This window comes from Mauremys reevesii, linkage group 2 (genome assembly GCF_016161935.1).
Source record: "Mauremys reevesii isolate NIE-2019 linkage group 2, ASM1616193v1, whole genome shotgun sequence".
NCBI lineage: Eukaryota > Metazoa > Chordata > Testudines > Geoemydidae > Mauremys > Mauremys reevesii.
In genome coordinates this window covers 127135196-127150314 of record NC_052624.1, presented here as the reverse complement: position 1 = coordinate 127150314, position 15119 = coordinate 127135196, and the positions used below count along the sequence as shown (strand labels likewise).

At 41.7% G+C, this 15119-nt stretch overlaps 1 protein-coding gene across 8 annotated transcripts in view; it reads right to left on the bottom strand.

Annotated features, from left to right (window-relative positions):
• The window catches only part of MTRR (5-methyltetrahydrofolate-homocysteine methyltransferase reductase), a 132144-nt gene that overhangs the window by 94711 nt on the left and 22314 nt on the right, over nucleotides 1-15119 (bottom strand). For 7 of the 8 annotated variants that reach the window (XM_039523234.1, XM_039523237.1, XM_039523239.1 and 4 more), the window contains 3 exons: nucleotides 9947-10064; nucleotides 8384-8765; nucleotides 2603-2725 (listed from right to left, as the gene is read on the bottom strand). In XM_039523234.1, coding sequence (XP_039379168.1) covers nucleotides 2603-2725; nucleotides 8384-8765; nucleotides 9947-10064 — 623 coding nt within the window. The remainder of the gene's footprint in view (nucleotides 1-2602; nucleotides 2726-8383; nucleotides 8766-9946; nucleotides 10065-15119) is intronic. The other variant, XM_039523236.1, reaches the window with a different exon arrangement.

Below are 15119 nucleotides of genomic sequence, written 5' to 3'. Positions count from 1 at the left end.
ACACACACACACACACACACACACACACACACGAGTGCATGCTCCCTTAGGTGCTGACCTGTTTGAAAATTTGGGGCAGAATCATTTAAAAACAAACTCTAATTGTAACCAAGCAAGCACTTCTGAAAAAGTCCTATTGAAATAAAAAATAAAAAAATTATTAAACCAATAGGGTTAAAGAGCCTACAGAAGTTACTTTAAGGACCTACAGAATTGAACAGACTGTGGTATCACTGCAGTAGAATTACATATTGGCTGTATAGAGTACATTGATAAAAATGCTATCTTTATTTAAACAATATCCATACAATACCACCTAGCTCTTGTATGGTGCTTTTCCTCTAGTTTTCCCTGAGTAAAGTCAAGTCATTCTGTTTTTACAACTAGGAAAATAGAGGTAGAGAGTTTAAGTGATATGGAGACACAAAGAAGTCACTGTCAAAGCCAGAATTAGACTCAGGAATTCCTAGCTTCCTGTCTTGTGCCCATATCACTTGACCGGGCCTCATTCCTGCTACACAGTGCAAGGAAGATCAATGTTTGCATGTATTAAGTATCATGGAATATAAGTTTTCCCTTATTACCCAGTGTTTCAAAACATCTTCAAAGTTGTGTATTCATGGAGTCTTTTTGTCATTTTTCCTGACATCCACCTCTCCCCTCATTTTCCTCATTTCTGGTTACTTTAACCCCTTTCTTTTATTGAAAGAAACTTCCACAAAACCAATCTCACGCAATCCAAAATTAACAGAAGTCACTGTGATATTAATATGGCTTTAAGAGAATGAACAGAATCTCCAGGATGTGGGAGCTGACAGCTGGAGGAGATCCTTGGTTTGAGGTTAAACTGAGAGACTGACCTGAGTTCAGATGCTCTGTATATACGTTAACTATGTATTTAATAAAGATAGTTAATTTATGAGCAATGAATTATTATTATTAAAGACTAGAGATACAAGGTGGGTGAGGTTCTATCTTTTATTGGACCAACTTCTGTTGGTAAGAAGTTGTGGTGGAAATCTATGAGGGAGTTTAGGCCATCTGTCCATGCAGAATGTCCATGGGGTGGGTTTGTGGGAGAAGAGTCCTCTATGTCTGACCTATAAGCCCTCATCCTCAAAGGAAACCTACACAACACTTTCAGAAGACAAGCCTGGGATCTTAAATTCGTAATTCTGCTAAGCACTAAAAATCATGGACTAAAGATAGACACTGCATTTATGGCTTATTACAACAATCTGTAACCCAATAACCCACTCTTTTTGTCCTGTGACTACAGAGGTATTAACAGGCCATCTCTTAGATCTCTTAGAATATGTACTACCTGCTTATGCTAAACAATCTGTTCCACCTTGCATTTAGCTGTGATGTTTAGAGTTCTTTTCCCAGAACCGAAGAAGAGCTTTGTGTGGCTCAAAAGCTTGTCTCTCTCACCCACAAAAGTTGGTCCAATAAAAGATATTACCTCACCCAATATCTCTTGTCTCTCTAATATCATTGGACCGACATGGCTACAAGAACACTACATACATTAAAGATAAGTGGATTATTTGAATATAAAACAACACATGGTACCAAGAGTAAGGGAAGTTATAAAAAGAATTTAAAGTTTAAAAAAATTAGCTAAAAGTTACTCAGAAGTGAAAAACAAATCTGAATGAAAAAAGGAAATTAGTAAATATAAATACCAGTCACATTTGTATCAAAAGAATTATTATGATAAAGGATCGCATGAACTACCTTATTTGAAACCAAATGATAGAGTACATATCTAAATGGTAGAAACTGGGCTCAGAAAGCCACTGTAACAAAAAGCGTAACACCTCAGTCTTGTGACATGACTAATGATGGTCAAATGTATAGACAAAATTGGAGACATTTGCAATTGTTACCTGCAATTATCAAACTCAGCTGAAAAAAGAAATGATATAATATCACATCAAGAGCAACAAGAAAATGAAAATGACATCATCCCTCTAAGTCATAAGAGCAACTTCAATATTATAGCAAATACAGAAGTTAGATGGTCATTGTATCAAAGAAGACTTGTTAAAACACGTACAGCAAGCAGTTAATTCTGAGGTTGTAGACAGACAGATACACACACATATAAATTTGTGCCAAAAAAATTAAAGAAAGTAGATGTGGTGTTACTGTGTCTTTAAGAAAACGAATGGAATCTCTAGGGTGTGGGAGCTGACAGTGGGAGGAGTGAGTTGATGTGATGTGGGACTGATAGATTGATCGGAGTTAAGATGCTCTGCATATGTGCTAATTATGTATCTAAATAAAGACTCTTGTTAAATTACTAGCAATGAATTATTATTAAGGCTAGTAAATTACTTGAATATAAAACATACAAAATATGTAACAACTATTAATTGTTAGCTTATGTGGGGCCATACCCTCTACAGAATGAGTGAGATAATTTGTATTACAAACAAGATCAATCTCAGTTGACCCACACTTCAACTCACTGTAGAAAGATATTAAAATAATATAACCCAGATGATTAGCATATAACATCACCCTTAACAGCTTTGTTCTCCAATTAATATTTTGTACCCTTTCTTCCACCACCTGAAGAGGTTTATCAACTTACTGAAATATCAAGTTCTAACAGCAAAGCTGTTTTTACTGCATCTTCCCTAGTGAGCTGAACTGCTTTGGTCACTGGAACATGGAAGACTATACCATCTGAAATCAATGAGGACACACTGAGTTCCTGAAAACAAGGACATAAAAGTTTAATCTGATTAAATATAACCAACTGTATGGCAACCTACTATATAACACGTGCAAATAAACTCACAAGTAATTAGTAGGACCATTTTCTTTTTCATATTAACATCCTAAAAAGATAATTCCAAACCACACAGTAAACATGCACTCTTTATACACATACAGTATCTCCCCCATACCTTTTAAAAAAATTCATACCCAAGTACAAACACGAGCACTTTCAAACCAATTCTAAAATATAATAAGCCCAAATTGGGGGAGGGGGGGGAATACAGTTTGACAAGTCACTGCTAAAGTGGATACCAAATACAGGTACAGTCGTTTTCTTTTTGAAGAGTTACCTTAAAAGAGCCAATTTAAAAGTGGCAATTATATCAGATACTGTATGAGGAAAAGATGACAGAGTGGCTAACACCATAACTAATGAATATTGAAAGTAAGAATATAAACCATTTAAAAATTATTCAAGATTAGAAATATAGACCATAATAACAGATGAGGAGGTGTCAATTCCCAGATAGGCAAAGCTGCTTTTGTAATGAGCCAGCCACTCCCAGTCCCTAATCAAGCCCAAATTAACGGTGTTAAATTCGAAGAGAAACAGCAGAACTAAGATTCATTGGCAAACTACATCCACTCTCATCGAATTGGCCCTATCAACACTGGTTCTCCACTTGTGAGGTAACTCCCTTCCCTTCATATGTCATTATATAATGCCTGCATCTGTAATTTTCACTCCATGCATCTGAAGAAGTGGTGTTTTACCCACGAAAGCTTATGCCCAAATAAATCTGTTAGTCTTTAAGGTGCCACCAGACTCCAACTAATTTTTTAGTTTCCTGGCCGTTCCAAAAAAAATAAAAAATGTATTTTTTACATAAATAAAAATAAAAAATATATATATTCCCCCTGCCCCGTCAAACTGAAACAAACATTGCAAAAAATTTCAGTGAACTGAAAAAAATCCATTTTGGTTCAACCCTGAATGGATTTTCCACACATTTGTTAAGGGCTAGATTCACAAAAACAGCCAAAGGAAGAGAAGGGGATTCGGTGATGCCACCCTCCTTATAACTTTTAACCCAGCCATTAGGGCATTCACCTGAGATGTGGGAGACCGAGGTTCAATTTTCTCCTAGGCCTCACATGAAGAAATTATTTGAACTTGGGTCTCACTTTCTACAGGAGAGTGCCTTAACTACCGGACTACAGTATATTCTGGTGTGTGAGTCTCTCAATCCTTCCTGTTGAAATTGTTCCACTTTGTGTAAATAATTTTAAAAAATCATTGGAGCAGGAACTTGGGTCCCCCAGATCCCAGGTAAGTGTCCTGTTCACCAGGTTATATAGTCATGTTCACACTTTTCTTGGCACAATGAGTATTCATTGTCATTATGAATGGGCACCATGATCATGGGCCTCCTCCTTTGTAAATGACATGCCAGTCCCTCCCCAAATTTTTGTGGCCAAAACTATTTAATTAATTGACGTCACAAATAGTTTCAGGTACAGTAACTCCTCACTTAACGTTGTAGATATGTTCCTGAAAAATGCGACTTTAAGCGAAACAATGTTAAGCGAATCCAATTTCCCCATAAGAATTAATGTAAATGAGGGGGTTAGGTTCCAGGGACATTTTTTCACCAGACAAAAGACTATATATACACATACACACACATGCAGTATAAGTTTTAAACAAACAATTTAATACTGGTGCACAGTGATGATGATTGTGAAGCTTGGTTGAGGTGGAGGAGTCAGAGGGTGTGATATTTCCCAGGGAATGCCTTACTGCTAAATGAACTAGCAACTGACTGAGCCCTCAAGGGTTAACTCTCACAACAGTCTGCAAGGCAGCAGGAAAGAGGGAGGTCAGACAGAGACACACACCCTGTCAGAGAAAAAATGCGCATTTCCCCTTTAAGTAGCTGACCCCCAAGCTTAAGTACACTGCCTTGTTAATTAAATCAGCTTGCTGAGACTTGAGACCTGCAGCTACTGCTTAGAAGCTCCCTCCCTCCGTCTTGTGTCCCCCCTGCTCTATGGAAGATGGGGTAAGCAGGGTGCAGGAGCAGAGGGGAGGGGGAGACACCCTGACATTAGCCCCCCTCTTCCCCCCTCCCCCAGTACAGCAAGCAGGAGTCTCTGGGAGCAGCTCCAAGGCAGAGGGCAGGAGCAGCACATGGCAGTGGGGGGAGGGACAGCTGCTGCACAGGGAACTTAGGGGAGTGGGGAGCTGATAGGGGGAGCTGATGGAGGGCTGCCGGTCCACCCTGGTTCCGGCCACCCCACCAGCTAGCTGCAATGGGCTGCTCTTCCTGCAAGCAGTGGACAAAAAACAGGCGGCTGCCAAAGGACATTAGAAGGGAGCATTTCACAACTTTAAATGAGCATATTCCCTAATTGATCAGCAACTTAACATCGAAACAAGGTTAACCTGGACGACTTTAAGTGAGGAGTTCCTGTATACTGAAACGGTTTTCTTTTTCCAAACAAACGATTAGTCTGAAAAATTTCACCCAGCTCTAATCCTAAAGACTCATAATTAAAGCAGAGGAATGAATAATATTCATTTTGAACTGTTAATCCTTAAAAACCATGTTAAATTGCTCTCAATGTTTTAGTTCCAGTCACTCAGACTCAGAGTCCAAATAAATCACTAAAGAGGCCATGTTATCAGCGTCCAAGGCATACTTCACACCTGATTTCCTAATCAACCTTTATACTAACATGAGTTTGGAAAAAGTCCCACTTAAGCCAGCAGTTTTTTCTAAAAATGCTTGTTGTTGCAAACCACAGGCAATGTGGGTTTGGACCTAAAAATAAAAAAGCACATTTTTTTTGACAGGTTGCAGACGTGTTAGTCTGTATCCGCAAAAAGAACAGGAGTACTTGTGGCACCTTAGAGACTAAAAAATTTATTTCAGCATAAGCTTTTGTGGGCTAAATTTTTTTGAGGAAACTTCCTCAGGGTCAAGTAGCTGCGTGTTAACATCTATTCCCACTTATGAGAAAGAGGCTTCAACATTCTACAAAAATCATAGAATCATAGAATATCAGGATTGGAAGGGATCTCAGGAGGTCATCTAGTTCAACCCCTGCTCAAAGCAGGACCAATCCCCAGACAGATTTTTGCCCCAGATCCCTAAATGGCCCCCTCAAGGATTGAACTCACAACCCTGGGCTTGAATTGCAAAAGATCCTAGCAGGAAAAAAAAACTACTCAGCATGCATCCAGCAGCAAATCTGAATACATCATGACAGGTGTCACATCTTTCCTTTAAGACCTGGGCAGATATCAGTCAGTCCACCCAGGAACCTAATTAGCACCCTCTAACTTAACCATTTGGTTCTCATACCACCCACTGTGATGGTGTGGCATGTGCGCACCAACACTCTACTCATTCCCTGTTCCCTCTTGCCCACCTACACCACAGCTACTTCTATTCCTGTGCGGCAGGTAGCCAGGACAGGCTGTAAGGAGGCACCTTACACTACTTCCTCCTCTGCCTACCAGGCTAGCCAGGACACAATTTGGGTGTAAACACTAATCACCTATTTGTACTATTGATCCGTACTCTTCAAATTTACTACACTTATAGGGTAAGAAAAAAACATCTAGTGAATTCAATACTGTGAAGACTGAAAAATAGGATGAAATATAATCAGCTTTGTATAGTGCCACATTATCAGATGCCCTACACTCCTTCCAGAAATTTCTAAATGCTCCCTGCTGCCTGTTTAAGACTCTTGTCCTCAACATCCAATGACAATTAATTTCACTCCCTAGCCATGCACCTAGCCAGTGACTCCACCTTTTCCCTTTCCTCTTCCCCTCTCAACTTCTAGTTCTGTAATTCTCTCATTGTTTCCTAATAGGTCTCAAATGCATAACTAGAACGTTCATTTTCTTATCGTTTGCCTTTTAACTTTCTAGAATTGTTGAAGTTTTCATTCACAGATTAAAATGAAAGCTTAATGTTTCTAGAATTTAAAAAAATACAAAAACTATTCAAATGCTTTATTTTCATTGTTTCAAAGAAACAGAGAATTGTTAAGATGTCTCACTTTTTAACAACAGTCCAGAGGTTTGCAGAGTGTATATAGAAAAGTTTTGGCCCTTTGAAGCTAAGGATTTTAAATTTTCCACTGTTGAGTACTACATCAAAATGCACAGTTCCTTGGTTAACCAAGAAAGTTCTGGCTCCATCTGCAGAAAGGTGTTTACCTGGGATCTAAAATATTATTTCAACATACTTCTCATTTCTCGGTTAGTATAACTCCTATCAAACTTTGAAGCTGTCTCATCACAAGCACCAAAAGGGCAGAGAGCAGGTTAACAACGGCTGACTGGAAGAAAGTTAGCTATCAACTTGATTTTTAAAAAAAAAATTAAAATTAAAAAAAGCAAACACTATCTCTCTCAACTTCCAAGTTCACATGGGATTTTATTTCAAAACTAAAATAAAACAAACAGCATGTCAGAACTCCAACTGTCATCTGAAAGAAACTTAGAAATAAAACCAAATGAACCAAATGCTCACCGTCTGGCAAACAAAGCACTGTTTTTAGCTGTATTTTCTAGACCATTCTGGGCTTCACAGCTATAGAGTTCAAAAGATCACAAGCTGAGGCTGTGGAGGCTTTGTTTGTTTTGTTTTGCATAGTATACCATAGTTTAAAATGTCTTCTTTGTAAAAGCATATTGAGCTTAAAGCACCAACATCAACCATTTATCTGCAATTTATTGTTCAATTCACAACAGTAAAACTAATATGACATTATTACGGTGGCAAGTTTGTCAAAGTTATTGACTAGGAAGCTGTATTTTGAGCTGTTTTTGCACGATCATTTCTGACTTTTGTAAAGTACTGTGTTTTGAATGAAAATTGGACTAGACTGATTTGCACTGGAATGGGTTACCTAGGCAGGTGGTGGAATCTCCTTCCTTAGAGGTTTTTAAGGTCAGGCTTGACAAAGCCCTGGCTGGGATGATTTAGTTGGGAATTGGTCCTGCTTTGAGCAGGGGGTTGGACTAGATGACCTCCTGAGGTCCCTTCCAACCCTGATATTCTATGATTCTAATGGAAGGAGTTTTTCATTACTACAAAATAAACTTTTGATGATTCCAGCAATTAAAGTTGTTCACTTCCTAGCATTTTGGTGTGATTTCCTTAGAGAGGGCTTATCATCTTGTCTGAGGTAACTGGTTATACTTGTCAGGTCACTGTCCGCTAAACTGACAAACATTCAGATATAAGCAGACATTTGTTACTTATAAAGTAATATGAAAATCTGCTTCCTTCAGAAACATATATGCCTTAGAAATTTGTTCAAATGTCCCATTTAACTACAGAGACACAAGGTGGGGGAGGTAATGTCTTTTATTGGACCAACTTCTGCTGGCAAGAGAAACAAGCTTTTGAACCACACCGAGCTCTTTCTCAGCTCGAAAACTTGTCTCTCTCACCAACAGAAGTTGGTCCAATAAAAAAAATATTACATCACCCATCTTGTCTCTCTAATCTCCCAGGACAGACACAGCTACAACTACACTCCATTTAACTATAGGATGATGAGTGAAAACATCAATTGATCAGAATTTTCTATCTTTTATCATCCAAAACTCTGAAGTCCTTACCTGGCCAGTGCTGTCCTGAAACTGTACATCTATATATTCTGATGGCAGAGCAGGAATGTTAAGAGTGGACTGTGAAAGAGGAGGGACTGATCGATCAAGTGAAGGTTCAGTATTTTGAACAGACACGACAGAATGAACATTAGCTGGTCTTTGGGATAAAGCATCAGTAGCCTTCACTTCTAAATCTTCTAGCTTCAAATGCTGTATTTCTGAATCTAAACTGCATGCTCCTGACATTCTTGGGTCTACAGTCATTGCAGAGACACCATTAGACACAGCCCCGAGATTGTTGCTCATGTCTTCTTTTATGTTCCGTGACGTAAATTCTCTTTTAAGGGCAAGCCAAAGCCCATCAATCCATGGCTCAACCACTATTTCCAAACTGAAACAAACAAGGCAAAGTGGATGTAAAGAATGACTTACTTCACTTTTAATTCTTACAAATAACCAAAAGAACAAAAAAGACTTGATGACACTTTTCATTACATGTACACAAATAGTTGCTATTAAGAGGACTTCCTTTACTAAAAATTCATGTTTGCATTTGACATCACATTTTTTTTTTCAGATTTAGGGAAAAAAGCACTCTTTCTGCCAACTATACAATCTTTATCTTCTTATGATGAAGCTTATCATAAGAAGTTAAAATAGGAGTAACTGGAAAAAACATGATTTTCAGCTGTTTATTGTAAGCTTCAGACGTAATTAATAAAGTTCAATTTTTTTAAAACACAAAAATAAGTCTTATGGTTATGGCAATGTTTGTATGTTTTATTCTGTCCAGCACCTTCATACGCCTAACCAATACAAATAGCAAAGACTCTGGTCTCCAGTTGATGGAAAGTGAAACCAGGAAAACAAGAACAAAACTATTTTCTCTCAGTAAAAATCTCTATCTCTAAAGAAAACAGAAGACACTGAGATTAGTGGGCCATTTTATAGATGAAAAAATAATAATTTCAGGGAGTACTCAAACTAATCCTGCTACTATGGGTGGGGAGACAAAAACAAACTGCACAGAAGACTCCACCTGTTGCGAGACAAAAACTGGTATGCTCAGATGGGTTAATCTCCTTTGTATGAAGCTGAGGTCACAGTTTTGTTTGAATCCAGTCTCCATATATTAGCTAGAGGTCATATTACCCACTGTTTCGACTCCAAAGATATTGTAGAACTGTGGTTGTTCTGTATTTATAAGACTGAATTTTTTTTGGTTAAACCTAAAAACTAGTAATAAAACCTTGTACCCATAATATAGGTAGAAAAAGGCCAAGAATGTCACTGTTTATGAAAAGGTCTTCAGAGGCAGTTTTCAGAAGTGCTGAGCCCTCACAGCTTCCACTAGAGTTTTGGACAGTTATCACTTCTCAGTGAACAGGCCCATTCAAATTCACTGAAGATGAGTATGATTCCTCTAGCTCCTACTGGGTTCAATCCACTCAGATGCTTAGCATCATCAACTACTACTGGTTTCACTTAGTACTCAGCAACTGGCAGGATTCATCTTTAATCTTGTGTTTACTGGGAGAAAATAAAAAACAATTAAACTAACTCTGCTCATACCCTACGCAATCATCCGCCAGTCCAGTCTCATAGAAATGCTGTGCACCGAGTTCCTGGAGTCGTTTGTCTACTATCTTCCCACCATTGCAGAAGAACATGTATTCAGAATCTCCCAGACCTGAAAAATCCATGTAAAGAGGGTTTATAGCTAACAAACAAATAGATATAAAATTTAGTGAAAATTTACAGTAAAAAACAATTGGGGGGAGGGGTAGCTCACTGGTTTGAGCAACAGCCTGGTAAACCCAGGGTTGTAAATTCAATCCTTGAGGGGGCCCTTTAGCAATCTAGGGCAAAAATCTACCTGGGGATTGGTCCCCCTTTGAGCAGGGGGTTGGACTAGACATCCTCCTGAGGTCCCTTCCAACTCTGATGTTCTATGATTCAATTGTTTCACAAACTTGAAAGTTGGTATGTATATGAAGGTAGATATATTTAAGTCCTAAATTAACAAAACACATGTGAACTGAAAATTGAATAGCTGATTACATTAAGGTATAGTTGACAAATGGTTCCTCTTCATTTACCTGCCCAGTTCCAAGTTCAAGATGTTGCGTTTCTGTTGCAACAGTTGTAGGCACTGAAAATGCCTCAAGCAACATCTTCCTGCCATGTTTTAGGTGTTTATCATCAGAAATCATTGTCAGAGAAACACAAAACACCTAAACTAACTAAAAACAAACTGTAGGTTGTAAATTCATGTGAATAACCAAGAAATAAATTTATTTCAGCTAGAGCTAAGATTGTTAATATGTCACTAATTTAAACAAGGAAAACATATTAAACATATGAGAAAGAAAAAGAAAAAGAGACAAACATTAGAAATGCAGGAAAAGTTAAGTAAAGGTAAATTTTAAAACTAGGGAGGTACATGGAAATACATTAATCTTGAAAATTTCCCCATTGTCTTGCTCAGGAACCATCAGAGATACTGAGCAAAAAATATTCAAGCATAACTCTTAGGATATGTCTACACTTAACGGAGTTTTTGCACTGTAAATTTCACCGGTGATAGGGAACCAGTGAAAGTAAAGTGCTGATTTGTGTATTCACTCAATTCCTTAGGCATCAGAGAGTGTTTACACTACCAGCACTTCCATCGCTGATGAGAGTAGCGCTGTAGGACAGCTATCCCACAGTGCAGCTCTCTTGATAGGTCCTGCGGGGGGCGGAGGGGCAGAAGGCATTCTGGAACCCTGCTCAATGCCCTGTGCTGCCCTGCTTCATGTCTCAGGAGCCCCATTAGTTCCTTGTTTCTTCCGTGGCATTTTTTAAAAAACCTCCTGCTGTCTGGCTGCTTTCCCTGCCACATCTACAAACAAAGGGAAAGGGAACTTCAAACTTCCCGGGGCTTAGAGGGGAAGGGGCAGACATCGGTGCGTCAGAGCAGCGGAGATGCTGGCCAGTGTGGTCACTTTTGAAACTGTGGGATATCCGCTGGAGGCCAAAAGGTGTTTACACTGCTAGAACGTGTCTTCACTTTCACAGCGGTGCAAAAAGAACAGCGGTAAGAGCTGTGTGCCTCTCGTGAAGGTGGGTTTTTTTGCAGTGAACCTTCTGATTTTCACCGCAAAAAGTCATTAACAAGTGTAGATGCTCCCATGGTTTTAGCGCAAAAAAGGGACTTTTTGCATTTTAAAGTACAGACATACCCTTAGGTCCATAACCTCAATTGCCTTAGGGCTTGGCTACACTGGAGAGTTGCAGTGCTGGTGATGGCTTTACAGCGCTGCAACTCACTCACCGTCCACACTTGCAAGGCACATACAGCGCTGTATCTCCCTGGCTACAGCGCTGGTTGTACTCCACCTCGACCTGGGGAATAACGACTATAGCGCTGCTGATGCTGCGCTGCTCCGCCAGTGTGGCCACCAAAAGCGCTGTTATTGGCCTCCAGAGGTATTCGGAGGTATACCAGAATGCCTGTTCGGCCACTCTGCTCATCAGTTTGAACTCTACTGCCCTGGCCTCAGGTGACCCGCCCTTTAAATTCCCCGGGAATTTAAAAAATCCCCTTCCTGTTTACTCAGCCAGGTGTGGAGTGCAATCAGTGAATCTTTCAAGGTGACCATGCCTCCACGCGCCAAACGAGCCCCAGCATGGAGCAATGGCAAGTTGCTGGACCTCATCAGTGTTTAGGGGGAGGAAGCTGTGCAGTCCCAGCTGTGCTCCAGCCGTAGGAATTACAATACCTATGGGCAGATATCAAGGGCCATGCTAGAAAGGCGCCAGGACCGGGACGCACTGCAGTGCAGGGTTAAAGTGAAGGAGCTGCGGAGTGCCTACTGCAAAGCCCGCGAGGGAAACCGCCACTCCGGTGCTGCCCTCACGACCTGCCGTTTCTACAAAGAGCTGGACGCGATACTTGGGGGTGACCCTACCTCCACTCCAAGGACCACGATAGACACTTCAGAGCGGGGCGGGGAGGAGGAGGAGGAAAGCGAGAGTGAGGGTACTGGGGTGGGGGGAGACACCCAGGAGTCCCTGGAGGCATGCAGCCAGGAGCTCTTCTCAAGCCAGGAGGAAGGTAGCCAGTCGCAGCAGCCGGTACTTGGTGGAGGACAAACAGAGGAGCGGGTTCCCGGTAAGCAGCTTTTATTTTCAGGATGGAAATTTTTCGGGAGAGGGAGGGAGGGTTAGGGCTGCATGCATGCATGCCTAGATGCGGAATAGCGCATTGATGTGGTCTATCACGTCGCGGTAATCGGCCTCAGTAATCTCTTCAAAAGTCTCATCCAGTGCGTGAGCAATGCGCTTGTGCAGGTTTATTGGGAGAGCCACTGTGGTCCTTGTCCCAGGGTATGTCTACACTACGGGATTATTCCGATTTTACAGAAACCGTTTTTTAAAACAGATTGTATAAAGTCAAGTGCCACACTAAGCACATTAATTCGGTGGTGTGCGTCCATGTACCAAGGCTAGGGTCGATTTCTGGAGCGTTGCACTGTGGGTAGCTATACTATAGCTATCTCATAGTTCCCGCGGTCTCCCCCGCCCATTGGAATTCTGGGTTGAGATCCCAATGCATGATGGGGCAAAAACAGTGTCGCGGGTGATTCTGGGTAAATGTCATCACTCAATCCTTCCTCCGTGAAAGCAACGGCAGACAATCATTTAACGCCCTTTTTCCCTGGATTGCCCTGGCAGATGCCATAGCATGGCAACCATGGAGCCCGTTTAGCCTTTTATCACTGTCACCATATGTGTACTGGATGCTGCTGACAGATGCGGTACTGCAGTGCTACACAGCAGCATTCATTTGCCTTTGCAAGGTAGCAGAGACAGTTATCAGTCCTGTTGCATCATCTGCTGATTTTGAAATTGACAATGACGGTTACCAGTCCTTTTGTACCGTCTGCTGCTGTCATGGGTGCTCCTGGCCGGCCTCGCTGAGGTCAGCCGGGGGTGCATGGACAAAAATGGGAATGACTCCCCAGGTCATTCCCTTCTTTATGTTTTGTCTAAAAATAGAGTCAGTCCTGCCTAGAATATGGGGCAAGTCTACTAGAGAACCAGAGAGCACAGCCGCTCTGGGTCAGAGCCCCAGATACCCTGCAGAAATGATGAGCTGCATGCCATTCTAGGGGGTGCCCCTGCAACAACCCCACCCGTTGCTTCCCTCCTCCCACACCCCTCCTGGGCTACCGTGGCAGTGTCCCCCCATTTGTATGACGAAGTAATAAAGAATGCAGGAATAAGAAACACTGACTTTTTAGTGAGATAAAATGAGGGGGAGGCAGCCTCCAGCTGCTATGATAGTCCAGGCAGTACAGAATCTTCATTAGACATGAAAGGGGGAGGGGGAAGGTGAGGAGCTCATCCTCCAGCTGCTATGATGAGGACGGTTACCAAGCCTTTTGCACCATCTGTCTCTTCAGAAGAAGCTTAAAGAAGGGAATGACCGGGAGTCATTCCCATTTTTGCCCAGGCGCCCCTGGCCGACCTCACCGAGGCCAGCCAGGAGCACTCATGGGATGATGAGGACGGTTTTTAAGCCTTTTGTGCCATCTGCCATCAGGAAAGGAAGGGGAGGGGATGCTGCTGTCCAGCGCCGCAGCACCGCGTCTACCAGCAGCATGCAGTAGACATACGGTGACATTGAAAAAAGGCGAGAAATGATTTTTTTCCCCTTTTCTTTCACGGGGGGGAGGGGAGTAAATTGACGACATATACCCTGAACCACCCAGGACAATGTTTTTGATCCTACATAAGAACGGCCATACCGGGTCAGTCCAAAGGTCCATCTAGCCCAGTATCTATCCTCTGACGATGGCCAATGCCAGGTGCCCCTGAGGGAGTGAACCTAACAGGCAATGATCAAGCGATCTCTCTCCTGCCATACATCTCCATCCTCTGACAAACAGAGGCTAGGGACACCATTCCTTACCCATCCTGGCTAATAGCCATTTATGGACTTAACCACCATGAATTTATCCAGCTCTCTTTTAAACACTGTTATAGTCCTAGCCTTCACAACATCCTCAGGTAAGGATTTCCACAAGTTGACTGTGCACTGTGTGAAGAAGAACTTCCTTTTATTTGTTTTAAACCTGATGCCTATTAATTTCATTTGGTGACCCCTAGTTCTTGTATTATAGGAATAAGTAAATAACTTTTCCTTATCCACTTTCTCCACATCACTCATGATTTTATATACCTCTATCATATCCCCCCCCCTTAGTCTCCTCTTTTCCAAGCTGAAGAGTCCTAGCCTCTTTAATCTTTCCTCATATGGGACCCTCTCCAAACCCCTAATCATTTTAGTTGCCCTTTTCTGAACCTTTTCTAGTGCAAGTATAAAACCCTTCAGGCATTGGGAGCTCAGCCAAGAATGCAAATGCTTTTTGGAGACTGCGGGGACTGTGGGATAGCTGCAGTTCTCAGTCCCCCCACCCTCCCTCCAGTCAGGCTACCGCGTCAGGGGTGAGGGGACCATTGCTGCACACAGGCAACTGCATAGGGGCCAGGGCGGAATCCACATTGCAGTAGAAAACCCTCCTGTGCTTCCCAGGTGTTCAGTGTAGGTGCCCCCTGCAGTTGTTTGCTTTCCCCAACGCACAGAAACCCCAGTTCAGCTCTGAACCAATCATTCCCCCTTCCCAGGTGACCTGTAGCAGCGAGATAGCTTCCAGGATAAACTCCTGTGGAAACTGTTGGGATAGTGTTCAGTGTA